Raw genomic sequence first — 22,537 nt, 5'->3', positions numbered from 1 at the left:
TGCGTTTTCTGTCGTATCGCTGTAGGCAAAATCTCGATATCCTCGATTCACGTTCGGATCAATCACTTTCACCTATCATAGCTCACGCTTAACACCTTTACTCTACACAGCTTTCGCATCAAATAAAATAAAAATCCATATGAATTCCTGTTCCAAATGTGCTTCGAAAATAAATCCTCGATTCCATTATAACCACTGAAAAGCTGTGAAACCGTGGCTCTGAAAGCTCTGAAACAAGAACCATTCGACTCCTATCTCCAAACACCAGCCCGACCAGAAACAAATACACGCGATTCATCGGGATGAGGGTAAGAGTCTGTGACGCGTTGCCCTAAAAGATTTCGCTAAATGGTCCACCTTTATTTCCCGCTCGTGTATCGGCTATTAAACGACATTCATGGAACGATCTCGAATTAACCGGATCTCGGGGAGCGCTGGGAAAGTGTTCGCGTGGCTGGGAAAGTGTTCGCGTGGTTGGAAATGGTCGAGAGTCACTTATGCAAATACCGGCCGGAGTGACGTTAAACGATTCGACGCGTATAGTGAAACGTTTTATTAACCCGGCAGAAAGGGGAAACGTACGAAATTGAAGGAAAAAGAAAATGTGAAAGGGGTACGTGGAACGTAGGTATGAAAAGGTAGAAAAAAAAATAGCAGAAAGTGGGGGTAAAGCGTAAACGTGAAGGGGAAGGGGAAGGCAGAGGGGTGAAAAGGGTAGAAGAGAGAAGACGAGTGAAGCTCGATTGCGAGCGTTCATTAGGGTCAGTTACTTTTAATGGGGAGCCAAGTAATCCCCGTGGAATATTTTCTCCTTTTCTCGCACGCTATCTTCCCCTCTTTCACCCCTCTTTTACCCCGTTCAACCCTTAGCCTGTCAAAGTTACGGCTCTTCGTTTACGCGAGCCAGCGTGTGTTTGTTTAATGTCAAATACGAATCTCGCTGGGACTTCTCGACTCCCATTAGCTGGCACACCGCTTTTCGAGCTTTCGCCTTACAGATTTATTCCCCGCTTTTTGGTTTTTTCGTTCGCCACTTTTCTCAGCTTCCGATCCCTTTAATACTCAGCTCGGAAGTTTCTTTGATTTTCTATGTTAAACGCTTTCGCTGCTCTATCACCTTTTTTCCTATTCGCTTCACTCGAGAATCTTTGAAGGCTTCTTTTGGCTCTTTCAAATCTGTGTTGTTTGGTTCTTCTTTATTTCAACATTTTTATTTCAACTTTTCCTTTTGTGGTTTCGTGCGCGAACGTACAGAGTGTCGTAAAGAGAAATTAGAAAACTCGTGCACGATTCGTTACAGTTAAACATCCTGGCGGAGGTAGAAAGAGTTGAAAAATTCACTGAAATAACTTCGCACACGGATACAGAGTTCCACGCAAACTCGAAACGAAACGTTAGTCCGAAACTAAATAATAATCCTGTGAAGTCCGTGTAAAGGGTGAAACGCATGAAAGCGGAAGCGTTCCTCGTGCACCCTTTACCCGTTGCGTCGTTACAAACGACACGATAAACATCGCAGTCAATCATGCCGCGTATTACGCCCTGCATATCAAACACGCGCTAATTACGCGTGTTCCGCGGCTTCGAGAAGTCGAATCGAAGTTCCACGGGTCTCGAGGTTCTCCCTCGTTTCGACTTACTACCGGCAATAACTCCTGCGGAAAACACGTGTCAAAGATAGCAACTTGTTTCCAATTCAAATAAGTAGATTATACTTCGATATTAGCGTAAGGCTCCTGGAGGATAATTTTTTAAAGAATTCTTTTCATTCGTTTGTTAATCTGTAAATATAATTAGTAATAAATATAAAAATATATTCTAATTATAAATGTAGTTATATATAATATAAAAAGTATGTATAATGTATAATATGTAAAGTATAATATTATATAAATATAAATAAATACACCTGAGCTTCTTTTTACTCCGAACTTTTCACAGGATTCTCTATTACATAGTTTTGTGCACGGTTTATTCAATTTTACACGGTTCTTTTAACACGTGTTATTAACTTTTATACAGTTTATTTAACACGTTCTGGTTACGCGAATTTATTACCATGTTTTATAATGTCTTTGTAAATAATACGACGTTTTACATGATTTCAAAGAGATTTGAGAACTTGTATGACTTGTTATAAAGAATTATTAAAAGAGGAAACAAAATACTTGTCGTCACAAATGATACAAAATTAGACGAAGGATATTTCGAGCGACGAAAATGATTTTTCTTCAATAATAAGAAAACGACGAGTAAATTATTTTTTTGAAATGGATTTTTGCAAAATATATTTTCTTCATTTTCATACTGCCTGCTCCTTCCTGTGTTTACCCAATAAAATATCGTTATCGAACGCAGTTCTACATTTTTAATTGCTTTCTCTCTCTATTGTTTGATTTTGTTTAACACAGGGCTTGTACTTTTTTTTTAACGAATCAATTGTTTCACGACTCACCTCTTTTTACACAGCACACATCCATCGTGTAAAAAGACATCCAGATATATACAAAATAAATGATTTGATTAATTCCCAAGTTTCATTGACCAAAAGTTCCCATGAAGCTAAAAAGTGAACATTGGAAAACATTATAAGGTTAAAAAAGATGGAGGGATAATTGTTTATAAGATTAGGATTGACATATCCACAGATAGAGCTCTGTTAAGGACTTTAAATTACGAAATGTTAATCACCGAGGGCCAAGAGCAAAGTGAATGGAAGCCGGGATCCAATCCACTTGATGTTCATTAGGGTCAGTTACTTTTAATGGTGGGAAAGTAATTCGCCGGATTATTTTACCCCTGCCTGGAGTCGACTACTTTGAGTCTTCCGTTGGTTGGTTTGGAAGCTTTAAGCTCCGTGTCATCGTGCTTTATTATTTAACTAGACGGCCATGTACCTCTACGGTCCTTTTACTGGTCGAAAATAATTTTAGAAATTTCTTTGTCAAAGACTAAACGAAACAAAGACTATCAACTATTTATCTTTATCCGCATCCATTCTTTATTATTTTTATTACATTTACATTTTTGCTTTTGTTTTAGCTTCTCAGTCTCAGCTCTAGTCAATGATATTTTTAATTTATACGAATTATAATTTTAATAGAACACTCGTGTCAAATTAATCTTAATTGAACGTCGTAATTGTACGCTTAATTACTACATAAAGAAGAGTACGAATTCGAAAATTAACCATTTAAACAAATTTAGTTCGTATCTGCGGAGTAACTTTAACTTCAATTTCAATTCGCCAATACCAAACGCACACACTTTCCTTTCAACCCCATCTCGACACATCCAAAGACTTCTACTTGCAACAGAATGATATATATTAACTCGTATCTGAGTGTATGTCGTACGTAACAAGTGATATAAATTACTCACTGATATCAATTGTTTCTAGAAGACTGAACTATCCGTAACAAAATGTCACCAAGCGTAAATACTCGTATTTCGATACTGTAGCGACGTATATCCAGAAACTTCCACTTGAAAGAGAATTAGAACGCGTCTGACTATTCGAATGCAGTGCAGAGAGTCGAGGTATCCACAGGTTGCGACAAATTCGCAAATCTGCGAATGTCTCTGGGAAACACGCGTCATCCGCGTGTTCAGTCGGACAATGTAAACGCGAGCTGTCCGTTTCCCGACGGGATACGATCGCGGAGCAGCTTGTAACCCGACAACAGTTACAAACTGGCCGATTGCGTAGACCAAAATCCTGTGACAGGGTGGCGCGTATACACGCGTATGCACGCGACCACGTAGAAGAGAAAACGCGACGGAGAGGAAACACGTCGAGAGCGTGTATCAATATTGGCCCAGGTTGCCTAAATGTTGGACCGTGCGCGCTATCAGCGTCGTTGGATACATTATTCATGCGCGATAAAGTATTCTACGGGCCGAGCGCGTGTGCACACATCGAACAGTGTCGAGGGTTTCGGTACCAAGCGACGAATAAGCCCTGGATATTTTATGCCGAGGTCGCGCGTCGCTCGATTTTTTGATAGAAAGTGTAAAGAGGGATGAATTTGATTCTTTGTGTTGGTCAACGAGCTAAAGTTTCGTTGGTTCGTTGTTTCGAGAAGGTGAAGACGGGTTGAAGCAAGTTTTTGAACATGTTTTATAGCAACGGTCAAGAATTGAAAAATTCACTTTCGAAGACGTTTCACCGGCGGAGTTTTATGCCGAGACCCGCCAACATCGCCCGCTTTGATCTTTTTCTGCGCGGTGTAAAGAGGCATGAATCCGATTTGCTACGTTGGTCAACGGTGTAAACTTTCGTTGAAATCTCTTTGCGAAGTTCTGGAATAGATTCTTCAAGGTATTTTATATCTGTTGCAAAAATTTAACTTCCAAAAGAAGTGGCGTAAGCCTCGTACGAATCGGATAACGCGATGAACGTATGTTTCTTGAGGCTAAAGATATTAGTACGGGACGTATTATCTACACGAAATTGTATCACGGCCTAATCAGGCATCGGATAATCATCCGATACGACACACAATGTCTAATGGACAATCCTATACGTACACAATCGCCCCTTTTCCACAAATATCCTCAGGGCCGATTCTGAATGATTGACGATCGAAGCTACAAATTCGGCTATTACGTCAAACTCACAAGGAAATCGAACTAGAAGAGAAGAATATCAGTTGTCCCTACATGGGTCGCAAACGCTATATACCCGATCGATCTTATACGTATATGTACACACATACATATGTACATGTAGCATAAACCAAAAGGCACTTAGGTCTGAGAAAGAACTTCAATTTACAACCGGGTCGTAAAGCATTTCCGCAAACGAGTTCTAAAACGAGGCTCGGAGTCTCCTTTCAGCTTGTTTCCTCTTCTCAATCAACTCGAACTCCGACGTTACGCTAACAGCTACGTTACGAAACACTTCGTACAGCTTCGAAATCCGAAAAACTTCCCCCGCGGAATCTCGTCGACTCGTGGAGGGAGGAATTCCAACGGGCAAAGAGATCAGAGGCTGCAATTTGCGGTGGATAGTTAGCAAGCGGCCGTTCCTTCCAGCTTTAGACGCGCTAACGAGAATCGATCCCTGGAAGAGGGATGCTGCGATTAATTAATTACCGGTTAAGAGTCGAACGTAGCTCGATCAGAAGGAGGGGAAAAAAGCGATGGAACAGCCTGGAAAGCGAAATTCGATGTATACGTGGCTCGCAAGTGGAATCTAGATATTCAGGTGATAGGTGATCACAGGCTACACAGATTATTAATTAGTAATAATTAACTTCACTTTTTTAAATTTTTAGGAAGTGCTCATAACTTGCAATATAATTTCATCAGCTTTCTTCTACTTTATATTATATATATTCTTTATCCACTATATGTATTTATATTAATAAAATTATTAAGTATTGTTACAGTAACATGTTATTTGTTTATAATATTACAAGTTAATATTTTTGTATTATGAGGTAATGTTATAAACAGTGAACATTATAGGAATTTCTTGTTTATTGTAACTATTCCAATACTCATTTACATATAATAAATATTCTAACATTGACTAATTGTATCGAAATTCGCATCATCTAACGTGTCAAACCGTTCTATTAAATTCTAAAATATCAATTACAAACTCAGAAATCTTTTTTCGCCGAATTGTACCCAAAATCCGATAACGCCATAATTGATACGCGTTTAAAAGCGGAAGAAAATGTCGAAGGATGCGAAGGGCTGAAAACACCAGCTCGTTAATTGCACGTTGTTAATCCTCTCATTGTTACGGAATTTTATTATCGGTGCAGAAATATTGTAAATGATCAGCAGCTCGTGTTACAAATTAACGGTTGGTGATTAATTAATACGTTAATTGCGATACGCTGTTCCAGCAGCGTCGTTTTTGGTAGAAATCTCCACGTGACAGAGACAGGACGACTCAGTGATAGCAACTGTCCTCGAATTTGAGTTAATTGGCGTGAAAAATATGCGGAAAATGGAACTAGACCGAATGGAATTAGTTCCAAGGATTACGTGCCGCGACGATTGATATTCGTTCGGTTGTTCGATGACGATCAGTGATTCTTGAGTGATTAAATGTGCATTTCGTGCAGAAACTGACACGCTACGCAGCATATATTTAGCACGTCCCCATTATCGCGTATTAACCATTTAATTATACTTTATTCGATAATGATTGGACCAGCGTATCGTTCACGAACTTCATGTAGTACATCGATGTCTCGATTTCGTTCAGGGCACAAAATAGGATTCTCTAAATAGAGATTCTCGACATACAGTCGAACCGCAGCAAGATCCAGCCACGGATAATTAACCTCTGCTTTAATGGAAACGACTTAGTTACCGTGTTTGTATCGTTTCGCGTGTACCCTACCGAATACTCTGATCAATTAAATACGCGGTGCCGTATTGACTGCGATAATATTATTGTGATAACGCGCGTATCGATTTGCAGATTCGAGTTGCAATTTGGCTAACAGTTTCCTCGACTTTTGCCCTAGAAATTTGGCTAAATCGAGAATCAAAGCTGACGCCACCACTTTCAAGTGGTTTTACATTGACCGTAGAACGTTTCTTCGAATTAGAAATTTTGATAGATATTGATCGCTTCAATTATTATTAATTAAAATATTAATTAAAATATTATTAATTCGAATGCATTTAAGGCAGTCGATTATCATCGGATTTGTTGAAAGAACAACGCAAGTAGAAAAAGTTGAACCAGCTGGCAGCTGAAACGTGCAACACAACAAATATCGCAAGAAGACTAAAAAGGAAACACCCAATAGACCTCATAAAAGATATAACTTAGAAAAAAAAACGAAGCTGACACCCCGCTGGGGGTAGCCGCCCACATGCTATATTATTTTTTTATTTATATTTTTTTTTTATTCTTCACCAACAAGATATAACACTTTACCAAATGTCCGCAAGGACAAATTGTAAAATAACCAAAATAAAATAAAAAAAAAAAAAAGTAGAAAAAGTAAATTTTTCAAGAAATTGATTTCAGATCGTAAATTTAAGATACACTGACGATCATAAATACGAAGACATTGAAGTTTAGTGTAACTTGAATATTGTCAGAGCTTTTATTTTCTAGTTATTTTATTATGAACCTCTCGAGAAGAAAAAAATGATTCTACAACTCCATCTCAATAAAGCTGATCTCTGGTTGGCTTTCGTGTTACTTGCAACATGCATATGTCTATCTTTAAGTAGATCTATAGATAGAAACATACCATATCTAAACGTACAAGCGTAAATGATATCTCTATCATTCGATTCTTGATCCCTTACAATATTTTATAAATATTATATATCATTCGATTCTTTATCCCTTACAATATTTTATAAAGACGGTAGCATGCAATAATTCTACTATTTACAATAATAACATTTTATTAAATTCTTCACGAACAACATTCCGGCGTGCACCAGAACCGTATCAGAATCATCGTATCATCTAACGGAGTACGAAGCGAGCTGGGTAAACGAACGTAATTTCTCTCGTCGAATAAATCTACTTTCTCACTCCCACGTCATTTCACCTCCTAATTTGCTGAACGTTATTTGCAACGAACAATCGAAGGGCGTCTAATTCGTCGTTGGAATAGGACCGAACGACCATGAAGCAGGGCAATTAGCAAGTGCAAATAGATGCTAATTACAAGTAACTGGAAGAAAACGGTGGTGTGGTAGGTGTCGATTGTTCTTCTAATGAGATTTCGACGACCGCGTTCCCGACGATGCAACATCCCTCTGTGCTCAGCTATGCTCCCTACTACTTGCCGATTGCTAATTAATTGGCACACTAATTGGGGCAGCGTGGCTAGAACGTTTGTGTCGCGGTATCGCTTGCAAACGCCGATGCAGATCGGTCCTTGTGTACGCGCGTCTTGATTGCAGCTACGATTGTTACTAGAATCGTACACGTAATTGTCAAACTATTTGCTGCACGGAAGCTCTAAAATCATTCTCCGTTAATCTAGGATGTTATTTAATAATTTATTTGCCGGGAGAGAATCGCTATTAACAAGTAGCGAGAAATTAGTATCGATAGTTGCTATTCGACTGCACAATCATTTTCCATTTTCATCGATGTAGTCTTTTACAGAGATAGTGCAGAATATCTAACATTTCTAATATTCAGAATATTACTCTTAATATTACATTTGTAATAGTAAAATTTTCAGAAATTTACGCAACAAACAACGCACCGATCAAAACGTCGTAACTTTCAAGTACACATTGTGTATAACTTCAAATATGTTACCTATCGCAATATTAAAATATCACTTATTTTAACAGTTTGACCAGTTGTTTAACAGTTTATCAGTTGTTTGAACGTTTTAACCTTTGGCACCTACGAAACTTCGCACCAGTTACAACTCTATCAAAATTTGAATTTCAACAAATATACTCGAATTCCAGTAACTAATTGTGAGATGGACAAATGAATGTTGGCATAGAATGATTAACAATTTGACGGGGATATCTATCCCGGTTTATTTATCACATTAGGTGTCCCGCTGGGTAAACCGACCTAAATGAAATGAATCAGATGATGGAGGAGGACAAAGAGGAGGAGATGAAATGGAACAACCTGTGCGCGCAAAGCCCACGACAATCAATTTTCAATAAACCGACAGGTAAATGTATTTACAAACATTTATGCGCATAAATCGTGCTCTCTGGCAAATTGCATCCGCTGCTGTCTAGGAATGCGACGCGGATGATTTAAACGACGCTTCGAGGAAGGATATCTCTCGAGTGCTGTACCTCACACTTCCGCTTTAGTTGTACTTCGATCGTTACAAAATATACAAAACTTCATTGTAGATTAATAGCCATCTTTTCTTCCAAGCCGAATTTTTTTTCTTTTTATATCACGTTCACATGACATTCTTAAAAAGAGATCAATTACTTAAAAAATAATAAAGTTCAACGTATAATTTCAATCGAATCGGTAATAACTTTTTACAGTAGTTGATACGATGGTAAACTATAATTAGAAGAAATAAATATATCTGAACAAGATGTGAGTAGATTTATTCCATAACTATCGTTCTCATATTCCGGAGCAATCACTGGATTCTTTTTTTAAATTTCATTAAGCTATCGTCTGTATTATTCTTAAAATAATCTTCTTTCTGTGGTCTTATACATATTTCCTTTATTGCTAGAATTTTCTACAACCCTTTTATACGAAGGAACGCAAATTCTTCGTTTGCAACGTTGTTCAACAATCATAAACGTACCTCTGCAGTTTTAATCAGTATCGGAAATTGATAATTTCATTCTATAAAAGAACTGGCTCACAACTGCGAGAACCGAATATGCGAACGCAAATGCAGCGATGATCACATCCATTCGCGTGTAATTAATACAAAATGAGAAACAGCTGAAGCAAGAAGCTTCTTTGACAATTTCATTTAATTAAACATCGAATGATTTGACGAGTTCCTTACTCGATAAAAACATTCGACGAAACGTTATTTTTGTCGAAAAAGAAATAAACGAACAGTCGTAAACCCGGTCGTAATTATAATCGAACAGAGATGAAAATAAAACTGCTACACGAATATACTAGCAAATACTATGAAAATGACTAACTAAATAGAGTAAATAGAGCGCGATCGTAAAACAACAATCTCTCGGGCTTTTCTTTTTATCGTCGCCCTGGTAATTGCATAACGACACTCGATACACGCGGACGATGGGAGGTTGAATAGGAAAAGAGTCGGAATGAATGAAAACACGGTGGATCGATTTGAATCGGTGAACGAGGAGAAATGCAAGGGAAAACAGAACGAGAAAGGCAAGAGAGAAAAGAGAGAGAAAGAGAGAGAGATGGGTCTGTGGCACCGCAGGAAATGCCGCTCGCAAAACGCTCCCGGCCATTGTTTATCCGGCGCATCCGTTTTAATGCGCGCTATAATTGCAGAGAACGAAAAGCCAATGGGTTCCACTCTTTGACGCGATATTTCGACATCGACCACGGATCTTCCTTTTGACCCTCGACCGCGTTACTCGCAGCGACTGCCCCGATGCTTCCGTTCCAAATTGTTGCAAAACGAGCGTGAACGTTCTATCGTAATTAGTTGCACGGCGGGTACAGGCCGTTATCGCGTGTTCCCGCATAAATAATGCAATCGCACGGGATCAGAAGGTAAATTACGCGGCCTGTATGCCCTCAATGGGACGCCTAATAAACGTTAATTACCAATTATGCGATTCCCATCCTTAATCCTACTACCCCTCTTTCCAATTTTTCCATTTTCTCAAACATCGATTTTCTTTATTCGTCCTGTTTTTGTCTTTGTGTATGTCTGTGTGTGTTTTTGTCTTTTCTTCACAGTTCCTGGAGAAGACTGTAATTTGGTAAAACGTTCGATAAACCATAGTGGATAGATGGTGGAAATGTTAAACTGTTACGTAGCTGGCAGCTGACTAGGGTGGAAATTAATAATACGTTGAAAGTAAGCCGGAATTAATAAGCGCGATAATTGCTGCCAACTTTGAAAGACGAACTCGTGTAGTAAAGACAAATCCTAGGGAAAAGTTTAGTTGGACTCGAATAACGAAATTTGTAATACTGTTTGGATTAGAGAACTTGACAAGAATAGTTGAACTTGCGGGTTTGGTTTTAATAACTCGGTATGTTAAGAAGTTTGCTTGAAGGATACGTCTTATTAATATCCTTGTTAGTACATGCTACTAACGCGCGATATAGTATACCGAAGTATCAGTCCGGTTAAAAATTTGTTGTAGGTTGCTCGCTGTGAAAGGCCGGACGATAAAATTTTCAACCTACGAACATTCGTCTTTTGCTTCCGTATAACACGTGTAACAATGTGTCAATAGAATCCGTCGTGCCAAACGATGCTCTTCGAAGAAAGAGAATTCTCCAGTCCTATACATATTATAATTTTATAAATAACGATCTGCAACTACAAATTCTGTGTATCTTTCAATTTGACCTATATCAATGAGGAAATAAAAATATATAAAACCACTGAATTATGTATATACTTTTTATTCTCACAAACGAGATATAAACACGTATTCGATCGATGGTACTGAAATTTGCTCATTTTGATTCCAATACCTACACGTCTATGAAAAAGGAAACTTCACGAAACTCTGGCACGAGGCAGCAATAAAACATACACTAGATCTGATAGAAAATTTACCGAGTAACTTTTTCCAAAAATTTGCCCATTTTAACAATGGTTTAATTTAGCGAAAGGTAGACGTTTTTCCTTTGCACGAACGATTGTCGTGTGAAATTACATCCGACGAGACAAACTCGACAGTAGTGCGTGTTAACCTGGTTCGATGATTCTCGACGCAGGCATTTCGCAGTGCAACGTGACCGCGGTGCAGAGTCGGCGCTTAAGTCGACGAACGCTCGAAACTTCCGTTATAACGGAGGTAGTTGCGTCTTTAAGCGTCCATTGAATTCATGAAAACGCAAATAGGGATATGGCGGCGAATATGCGAAGCTCGTAACAGCTGGTCGCGAGCGGAATGGATCGCCAACGGTGATAATGTTCGTTCCCTGGCACGGCCTTCGAATCTCGATTTTATTTGCCGCGTGGTGTGACTCGAATGAAATCGAATCGCCAATCCCAGTAATTGTTACATTCTTGAAAGTTTATTATGGCTCAAGGCAAAGAACGTAGTACTATAGCATTGCGTTTTTCTTGTTTACACCTATACCGTATCTACTACGTTATTTATATCACATGTTATCTTGTACACTGTATATCATTATATTTGTGTTTATACCAGTTGCACAAATTTATTGTTGAAGTGGACACCACTTCTAACAAAACTCTGTATTCCAACGTATTCCAACAAATTCATTTAAAAATACGCGTCGATACGCAGGAATAACGAGCACCCATGATTTTGCTTTCGAACATCATCGCCATTTTCGTCGCCAAGATCGTGTGGTTCGCGTTAAAACGCAGTGACATAAATTTTCTGAAACGTTGCCTTTAATAAAAGAGTAGGATCACGTCTTCGAAAGAAAAACAGAAATTCAGGCATGACTTTCCGAGGCTGTGCACCGTTTAGAGGGTCGTAGTATAGTGGTAGTTCCAGTGGAGAAGGAAATTAAAGGGAATGTAGGTCGCGGAGGCTTTTCTACGAGAACGTGGATGGCGAGTGTTTAATTTAATCGTCGTTTTGTAAGGGAAAGGGCTTGGTATACTAAATTACACGCTGGTAATCTTAGGTCACGAAAAAGATAGGATATTCTTCTTCTTATTCATTGTACGAGGAAGAAAATGTCGACTTATGGTTCAAGAACGAAAACGTTCGTACGGAAAAGAACTTCAGTAACCTTTAACGTATGATAAAAGATAAAGAAACACGAGGCTATTGTCTCGCTAGACTACCAAGTATCAAGCATGTTCTACAGGTTGAAACATGCTACGATGTATACATCGACATTTAGGTTTCATGAAATTTGCATCAGTGTCAAGCCAACATTTTGCTCGTAGTGTGATACGGACGTTGAAACACATGTTTCAATGTGTTCAGTTATTTCCCAACCCCGGTATTATTATTGTTGTTATTATTATTATTAATAGGAGGTATGTTGATTATAAAAAATAAAAAATTAATGTAGATTTCTTTTGGAAGGGGATTCACTTTTTACAAAATCATATTCGATATGGTTCCTGCATCGATACAAGTTCGTTTTAATACTCATTCGCCCATACACATCTACAAGCATTGTAACATGTATCATGAACTCACATGTGCATGCACGTGTCGCTACATGTAAAGCTCCCTTTAGAATTCCTTAGCAATTACTAACATCTATACGTACGTATAATTAAATCATTGACAAAACAAGAGAAGGAAAAAGATGTGGGGCGAAATGTTAAACTATCAGCTGGTCAAACTTCCGAATATTGAAATTCTCTGGTGATTGCCAATATCATATATATATATTTATTTAAATGATTCATAGAAGCAGAGTAACTTTCAATTTATTGGCTATGCTGTCAATGACGAAATTGTTTCGTAATATTCGCAATTAGTTTCGCAATACTCGTCTCTAGAGGCTCGTGACTTCTCTTCTGTGGAAGAAGAATCGCAACGAGATTCACATCGGCTCGACCCCGATTCCGCAGATTTTCCGCGTTTTCTCTTCTCCTCTGCTCCGTAGCCGCGACTTCGAGTCACGACGCAGAGACAACAGTCACGAAGCGTATCTTCGCGTGCAAATAAACGTTGAGACCGAGTCAATGCGCCGGTCCAATGCGAAACCGATGAGTGTTTGAATAACGGAAACAGGGAATTCTTCAGCGACGTTTCCTTTTCCTCTTGTTTCAAGCAACGTAACCGAGAATGCAAATTTTCTTTCGCACTCTTCTTCTATTTTTACTTATCCGTTTCTATATTTTTATATAAGTTCTTAACGTTGCATCAACCGCACATATGTGTATGGTTGTTAGTAGATTGCGGATGTTTGTGTAATTTTATATCTCTATGAACGTAACTAAAAAATTAAATTCATATAGAAAGCTTTAGTTACCAAACACCAATACTTACAATAATTACTCTAGATGTATCACATACTTGTGCATATTATCAACATTCTGTATATTTCTACATCTTTAAATTTCTCAGAAATACGTAAACAGTCGCAATCCAATTATGAGCGACGATAACGAAGATCGGAAATATCGTGGAGAATAGATTTTACTTTTGATAGCTCACTTGGTAAGAGTTTTGGATTCTTTGAAGAAAATTGGATTTTCCAGGGTACTGTTTTCTCTTTTTATACATTTTGATATTTTATACGTGTGCTAGAATCGAGGTATGATTTCAAACGAGGAGTGGATTAAAATTGCGATGAATTTGGACGACTGCTCCGTTAAAAGTTTTGCGCATTTCGTGAAATAGTACCGAGAAAATTACTTCTGGTATAGTGGTAGTAATCGCAAGTTGGCAGAAATTGGGAACGAACTAACTCAAAAGCTCGTTAAGGTTGCATTGAGATTCGAAAGCTTATCGAAGGTTCGTTTTAACCATCTGTTCAACGTGCGACAAGGTGGAAGATTTCTTAATGACCCTTCCAGATTTACAGGACATAAAATATTCCTTAGCATGACCGACGTGGTATTATTAACTCTTCAAAGTTCCAAGTCCTTGATCTTACATTCTTTACATGTATTAATTTTTCACGCTCCATTCATACTACTTTGACAACATTATTCTTATGTACCTACTATAATTACATTAAAGTAACACTACCTTATTCGACATTTAAAAACCAAAGGCTCTGGACGCAATTTTACTTTATCCTTCAGATGAATTAAAATCAAGAAACATAATATAAGAGTTGTGCATCGACAATTCGCGTTTCACCTAAGCATATAAAGAATCATACTTATTAACATATCGTTAACCGTTAATTTTATGCAAAAATTAACGTGCGTCACCTTTGCTCTTTTACGTAAAATCAGACGATGTAATCTTACATATGAAAACACGAGTTTGCTCGTGGCCGGTCGACAATGTTTTAACGCGAATTTAATTTTTTGCACAGAACCACGTTTCTTGAAACTCGTAGAAAAATGAAAGCCCGTTGACTCTGAAAGTACCGTGTTCCTCTAACTGCCTGAAACTTAAACGCCATCAACCTAATAGCATTAATAAAAAAAGAAAAGAAACTCTTTCAGCAAGATTTTAATTTAAAACGTTCCACTCGTAAAACAGCGACCATTTCGAAAGAAATATCCCATTGGTAGGAAGTTGAACGTGGCGTGGTCTGAACGTCACGGTCGTAAGACTTCCGGCAGGTGGCTCATTAGATTTCCGCCACTCTGTGACATTTCGCGGTGCGTTTAAGATCCATTAGGATCGGGCCAGATTAACGAGGTAGTAACCAGAGTCCATTTGCAGCGCATTTAATTGACCGTAGTCCCTACGAATGGCCGCAGACCAGCCTGAATCATCATCACCAATTCTCTTCGCGACGCTTCCTGGTCCATTGTCGACCGTACAATGTACGGCGAAAGGATCGAGACCAAGACAGTCTCCGCTTCGGAAATTCTTTAAACCATTCCTCGCCGTTGTTCCGTCAATTTAAAGGAGTGCTTTATTCTTGAAAGCCTGTTCTTTGCTTTTGTTTCGCGAGGAAAGCTTTCTCGAAGTGAAGATTTGATTCACAATTACATTCGACGATATCGTAAGAGAATGTTTACGGTATTGCTTAATGCGGAAATGAAAATACTTCACTGCTTGAACACAGCTTGGTTTTGCCATTAATGTCAATTATAATGTTGTTTTCTAAAATTGCTTCTTCGTATTGTTCAGCTTTCGTCAAGCTTTCTTTCGTGTATGCGTAGTAGCGCTTTTGCACGACGAAGCGAGCCATCTTCAACAACCGTATTTCCTCGCGTAACTTCCTAGTCACAACCATCCCCCACCACTACCGTCAACTTGACTTCAAGTGGGGGAAGCGATCTTGAGGCTTCGACATAATCGGCGCGAGCTATAGAGACGCGGATCCTCCTATTATTCGCCGCAATGAGCGCGCATTATCGCGGTGTGTTTCGAGCCAGGGTATATTTAACTCGACTAATGGTTAATCAACGCACGTATGCACTTCAGCAGACGGAAACATCCCGGAGGAAAGTTCTCGGGGATAGTCAGAGCGGATCGTATGCTTGATTACAGGCAGACGGGGGACGAGGAACCGGTTTAATAACTTCGTAACTCTACTTACGAATTGCGGAAACGAGGCCGGATTACCAACTGCTTGGCTGCGATTTTCACGAAGAAATTTTCTATCTCTCTCTCCCTTCCTCTCTCCCCTCTCACTTTTTCTCTCTCGCTTCGTTCGTGGAAATTTTCGACACTTTCTACGAAAGAGTGGAAGCTCGAGAAACTCGAACTCGATCGATGGACAAGAAGACGAAGCGTTCTCCTTTTGTTCGAGGAGTTGGGATATTTTTCAAACCCATTCTTCTATTTTCACCTTGTTCCTTTATATCGAAGGAAGCGAGGAAAGTTCGAAACAGTGATAAATCGAAGACCAGGAATTTTTATGATGCTGATAGTTCGGTATTGAATAGATACCCGAGCTTGTCGATGTTCTACTCTCTCTCTCTCTCTCTCTGTTTGTCGGTGGGATTAATTAGAAACCAAGTGGCTATTACATGGATTAAGATAACTCTTTTTTCCAGGTACGGCAAAGGAATAAATTTTTCAATGACAGAAAATCTAGGTTTTAAGTTTCTGATAGAAACGACTACTAACAATATTTTTAGAGAAATCGAAGGACGATATTTCACATTCAAAGTTTCACTCTTCGCTTTTTTCCAATATGCTTGATTTTATCTTGTAGCTGTTTCATCGATACAAGATAAAATTTACGAAATTTCGGCGATGAAACGGTCCCCTTCCCTTAAAATAATCATTCATTAAAATCATACTTCGGAAGATTCTATATTTTAATTGTTCGATTGGATTCGTCGTTCGAAGCTTTTATCCTGTATGTTTCTTCTTCGTCCTGGATGTTCGGTTTTACTCCATAACCGTCGGATCGACGTTGAAACGATAGCAGAATAGAAATACATAAATTGTTCAATGGCGAAGATTTTTAAACAGGATCAAATGTTTTTTTAAATAATCAACCAACGGCGTTCCCCATTCCAAGTGATTTCCCCTACGTCTACGTTTTATCGGACAATTTTCCTGATAATCGTAAATCTTCTGGTCCGCAACCAATGGGAAAATGAAACTTAAAAACGAAAGGAGAGAACGATGTATAGGTTCATCGAGGAAACAATAAATCACTATTTTTTCTCATGCCGTTTAATCACCATAAAAGTATTCACAAGTAAAAATACTTACAAGTCAGGTAATTTACATCGAATGAATAAAAGATTACCACAATGTCCCTTATCACAAGGGAGTTTCTTAAAAAATAGCAACATTTCCACCGATAGGATATCAGCGAATATTTAAGAAATTTCATTACGAAAATATAGGATATGAAAAATATGAATGATTATCTCTACGGGAGCAGCAGTTCGCTCCTTTATGTACCTTAAATTAAACTTACTAATAATTACGATTAATCGATACTATAATAGTAACATTCGACCGTAAACTAAAATTATATGTATACACTGTTATCAAATTATGAAATTGATAAAAACTAGTTGCGAAGGAAACGAGTAAAATATTTGTTCCCTCGAGAGCCTACTTTTAATTAATCTACGTAATCAAACGTAAATCGTTTTTAATCTCGCAATTAATTCAGAATTACATTTATCAGACTTTAATTACTTATTACGATTTATTGATTATTGTAATCAACGAAGAGAAATAAAAGAAAAGAGGAAGACAATTACCGAAGCGGATAGTTTATCGATTATATCAGAAATCACGTGGAATGTGTTAATTTTCTCTGCGCTCCGAATAGAGTTAAACGAAATTTCGACGTGCAACGTGCATAACAATGCTCAATAAGAATTAAACGATATCAAAAAACTCAAACAGCGATACACTGTATTTACAACGTTTTTAATATTTTCTACGTTTAATTATTTTCAATTTAATCGCGGTTTCTTCTATTGCCAAAAATTTCATTACATCGAAAAGGATGAAAAAAGGTTTTTGTTTGATGTCGTGTATAAACGATAAACGATCCATCATCGATTAAATTTAAAAGCGGCGATATGCAAAGAGTGAGCATAATATACAAAAACGTATAAAATATACAAAGACTATATTCCCCGTAGTTCCTAATAAACGAAACAGATATTTGCCCAGATCCTATACTTTAAATTATTTTCATAAAGAAATTTTATCATTAAAATCCATAGTCTATTTGAATGTTACAATTTTTTTCTAAATATTAAGAGCTTTTTTGATTGTCGAAACAAGAGACAAATATATTCGGGAATCAATCTGGTTAAAAATTGTTGAAACTAGTGGTTTTTCCGCGGAAGGCGGACAGGCTCTGGAGGAATTCGGCGCGCACCGATAAGCTCGAAACGTTCAAGCGATAAAATACATACATATATTACACGTATGTACATATTGTACACGTATCGCGGTTCCGAGAGGGAAGCGACGTAACTCAACAGACTATCGTGGCTTTTCGGTGAATCGAGGCAAACATGTGCCGATCGAGCCAAACATTTGTTCCACGAATTTGCGATATAGTTTTGTTGTAATCCAAATTTCCTCCTGGGGAAGTTTCTTCCACGAATTTTCATAATTTTACACTGATAATATTTTTACACATTTTTGTTTTCTTTTACTTCTGCTAAGTGTACTTACATTACAATTGTAATATCACTCTTTTGGTCTTCCATGTAAAATCGAAGTGCAACGTTTTCATCGTGCTCAAATCTTAACAATATATCAAGACACTCGTATCACACTACAACAAATTCTAACGAAATTCTGAATCGTATTAAATTACTTAACACACAATACTTAAGTTCCCACTCGTGTGTTCGTTATGACACTAACGAAATCTCGAAATGTATAATTCCTATATGCTAAGTTCTCAAATACTTTCATGAGTCAGAATACGGCGCTAGAAAACGATCAACAGATATGTAGTCGCCCGCGCGGTTTCTAACATCGTCTGAAAATTCCTAGCTCGTTGCGTGTTCCCTAAAAACCAGCGGAGCCTCTAACGGATCCTCCAAAAACCGTCCTGAAATATCCCACCTTCCATTGAGAAGCCTCCAAGTCCAATTTCCTGAAGCTATGCCGCAGCAACCCCGAAAATCCAAAGTAAGTTCCTCTTCAAAGCCAATAGACCGGAAAACGCTTTTCCCGCGAAACCACCGGCAAACCAACCGCTATACTGGTAGAATCTTCCGATCGGAGTCACCTGAATATCACGATGACGGAGATCCAGGGATCAGAAGAGACACCGGGCTGATACTCGCTAAGCCGTACAAATCGATTGCTACAAGTTTTCAGTGTCATTGGATTCTTCCTCTTTCAGCAGCATGATCGCGAGCTCGTGCTGAAGGTTCCTCGGAATGTCGAGCAGAAAGGCCTGTTCAGCGTGCGTCAAATGACGCTTGACGATCCTCAGACACATCTCGCGCAAGGTATAAATCGGTAGCGTGATGAAGACGTCGGTCCTTTCGCGTCTTCGACAGCAATGAAGAGCCACCGTGACGGGACACTGATGTCCCTGTCTTATTATCGACAACCGACTCGGCTGCGGGTAGAACACATCCTTCTGGTTCACTGTGTACCTAAAAACCCCGATCGTGCAGCCATCTATCTTCCATTCGCTTGATAATTATAATCTAATCGTTGTTCATGAAGGAAATACGGAATTGTGTCGAACGAAGAAAGAGTTGTAGCGTTTTGAAGCTTTTGCTGAATGGGGAGGTGGACTTTGAAGTTGTTTGTATTGGTTTTTGGAAGATGGGGAGAGAAGCGGTGATGTAGTTTAATTTTGGTAACGAGAAAAGCGATGTTGGCTTCGATCGATGAAGCTGAATCTTGCAAAGTTTTAGTGGCTATCGCGTTTCAAGTTCCAATAGAGACATGTACAAGTACTTTCTTGTGGGCAAAGTACCATGTTTCTTATTCGATTGTTATATCAGTTATATCCTGGATTCTAGTGCGAATTGATAAGAATTGTTGTAGTACGTTTCTTCTTCACCGCGTTTATTACTTGTTAAAAATTTAAGCACGTAAAATCTTTGCTTAGATCTAAATGTATATTTTTAAACCAACTCTTTCTTCGTTCAACGTCCGGGTAAAACGCACAGGCTCCCACAGAACAAACTCTAACCGCATTAATGGAGTTAAGTTCCTTTACCATTCGACCATGCGAATCAGGAAAACGCGAAGGGAAGAAGCAACAGACCCTATGATTCCTTTGAAATACGATCGACATAACAAAAGGAGAGAGAAAGTTAAGGTTCAAAAGTGCCTTAAGAAATTCAACGGATTTCGAGAGGATCTAATTTTTCGATTTCGAAGAATCTTCGAAGAATTTTTTAGGAATCTTTGACGAATCCTACCTGTCTTTGGTTTCTTCATCGACGAAGATCCACGGATGCGTAACGAACGTGTCGATGTCGAGGTACTCGTCAGGCAACAATACACCGTAGCTGACAGCCTGACCTTCATAATCGATCCAGTACAGAACGACATTGTGCTTCGTCTTGTTGAAGAACCTAACGAGGGACACGTACATGTTGTTGATCGAGCGAAGCAGGGGCTGTTGTTGTTCTTGGCTTTCTTCCATTTTTTCGGTGTCTTTCTTAGCTCACTCTTTGACCAACTGCGAAACTTCACTGCACTCAAAATATCGCTCTTTTTTCCACCTTGACACCTCCTGCCCTCGAGTTATGATTTCGACGACTGAAAGCAGAAAATAATAAAATTGATAAAGAAAAGCTTCACAGCATCTTCTTTCCGATGTTTGTGGTTTTACTTAATATCAGCATACTTCACTGATTTTACTGCGAATAATTTCACTTGTACGTGTAACAACTGTTTTGTCGACCGTTCGCGGAGAGACCCGATCTGAAGAAGCGCGTCAACGGAAGTCGTAAATTCCCGTAAATTCACAAAACTGATCGATCCTCTATTTCATGTAAGATAATAGAGGTATTTAAATTAATTATAACGCTGAGGTAACAGGTTATAATATGTTATGTATTTCCAACAACTTGTAGACAAGATGATTACACTATTTTTGTATATATATGTCGTGATGTCTTTGGAACGAGGCGTGTAATGAGTCTTGCTGCGAGTTGTCCATAGTTGTCTTATACCAGATGATGTTTGTTTATGGGAATGTGTTACAAAAGTTAACAAATAATGTCGATAATTAAGTGATCGTGATACCTATGACGATGGATTTGGGTTCGATAACCAATACACGGCCGACTGGATGACAAACGTTCTCTGTACTACTCGAACTTAACGAATTGAACCTCAGTCCAAGTGGAACTGCCCTTACTCCGTATTTCTCAGGTCAATCCCTGTTCTTTTTTAAGGGGAGTTATTTAACTACTTTATACCTGTTAGGTATATAGTACCCATTAGGTACACGTCCCTCCCGTGACCTTGGCTACGTTCAGTAACCCATTATGCCACTTCAAGCCTAAACACACTGCCATAAATTCTCTGATAATCATTATCGACATAACTCATAAACAGCTATTTCTCAGTTTTATTGTTTAAGTACAACTATAATAAAAAGTCTGGATTAAAGTACTGGGTACTTTCCCAAACATTCTGAAAGAAAGGCTCTTCTCCGACATGTATATACATGTATATACCTGGTCCTGAACGTAGCCAAGGTCACGGGAGGGACGTGTACCTGACAGAGATATAAAGGGATTAAGTAATTCTCCTTAAAAACAGGAATTGATCTGAAGAATACGGAGAGAATAAAGGCAGTTCCACTTGGACTGAGGTCTAATCCGATAAGTTCGACTAGCCCAGTGACCACGTACATCGAGTTCCTAATCGCAATCGTCATCCCGTTGACCGTGTATTCGTTATCGAACCTAGATTCATCGTCATGGACATCTCGATCACTCGATCACCGATATCACTTGGTAACTTTTGTAATACATTCCCATAAACAAACATCATCTGGTATAAGACAACTATGGACAACTTGCAACAAGACTCATCGCACGTCCCGTTTTCCAAAGATGATCCGACATATATATAAGCATATTAATGATAATTAGTTAATTAGTTATCAAAAGTGGATGTAGTTAATAAATATATGTTGACTGAGTTAAAGTAGTGAACCCAGTGCAGAGACGTTGACTGATCTGTAGTCGTAAATTCAGTGAACTTCGGTGATGATGTTATCGCTCCACCGCCGATCTCTTACGGGTGAAAATCTCGAGAAAAAATGGGAAACCCAACGTTTCCCCACTTTTTATCTGATGGAGCAATAACCATAAGGAATATTTTGATTCGAAGATGGTTTATACCACTTAATGGTCAAATCGAAATGCTTAGTTTTACGACAGTTCCTTATGATTATCACAGTCCAACTAATTATACTGCCGTAGCGAATGGCTGCCTTGACCGAGGGATAAATTCCGGGCTAAGCAAAGAGTCACCGAACAAAACATCGCCAATCTAGAGATTTTACATTTACAATATTGTAGCCACAATTTTCCCAATTAATTTGGTAATAACGTACCACAAAGTAACGTATAAATTATTAAAGTTAAAGTACCTTTGGGAAAGGAAATTGATGAGATGTAGTCTTTTCCATGTAATTACCCAGTACTGGTAGGTTTATGCTTTCGAAATAAGAACATTTTACATCTTAGTGCGAATTGCATAAAAGTTTCGTCGTTCAAGATTAAATAAATCAAACATGAAAGTTTGTTAATTCATCGTAGACGTCCAACGAATGAACAGTATTTGTTTAAAAATTCGAACGCGATGAATATTTTCGTCAACCACCATCGACAAGGGAAGGAGAAAGAATACGAGTCGGAAAATCGATCGGACATAAACTATTTTTCTGGCCAAACAGGCCGAA

At 38.5% G+C, this 22,537-nt stretch overlaps 1 protein-coding gene across 1 annotated transcript in view; it reads right to left on the bottom strand.

Annotated features, from left to right (window-relative positions):
- The window catches only part of LOC132916297 (prolyl 4-hydroxylase subunit alpha-1), a 295,125-nt gene extending 274,788 nt beyond the window's left edge, over nucleotides 1–20,337 (bottom strand). The window contains exon 1 of the mRNA XM_060976181.1: nucleotides 20,034–20,337. Coding sequence (XP_060832164.1) covers nucleotides 20,034–20,260 — 227 coding nt within the window. The 5' untranslated portion in view covers nucleotides 20,261–20,337. The remainder of the gene's footprint in view (nucleotides 1–20,033) is intronic.
- Between the last annotated feature and the right edge of the window lie 2,200 nt (nucleotides 20,338–22,537).

This window comes from Bombus pascuorum, chromosome 1, assembly GCF_905332965.1.
Source record: "Bombus pascuorum chromosome 1, iyBomPasc1.1, whole genome shotgun sequence".
Lineage (NCBI taxonomy): Eukaryota > Metazoa > Arthropoda > Insecta > Hymenoptera > Apidae > Bombus > Bombus pascuorum.
The sequence above is the reverse complement of the archived record's forward strand: the minus strand, read 5'-3'. Positions and strand labels throughout refer to the sequence as shown.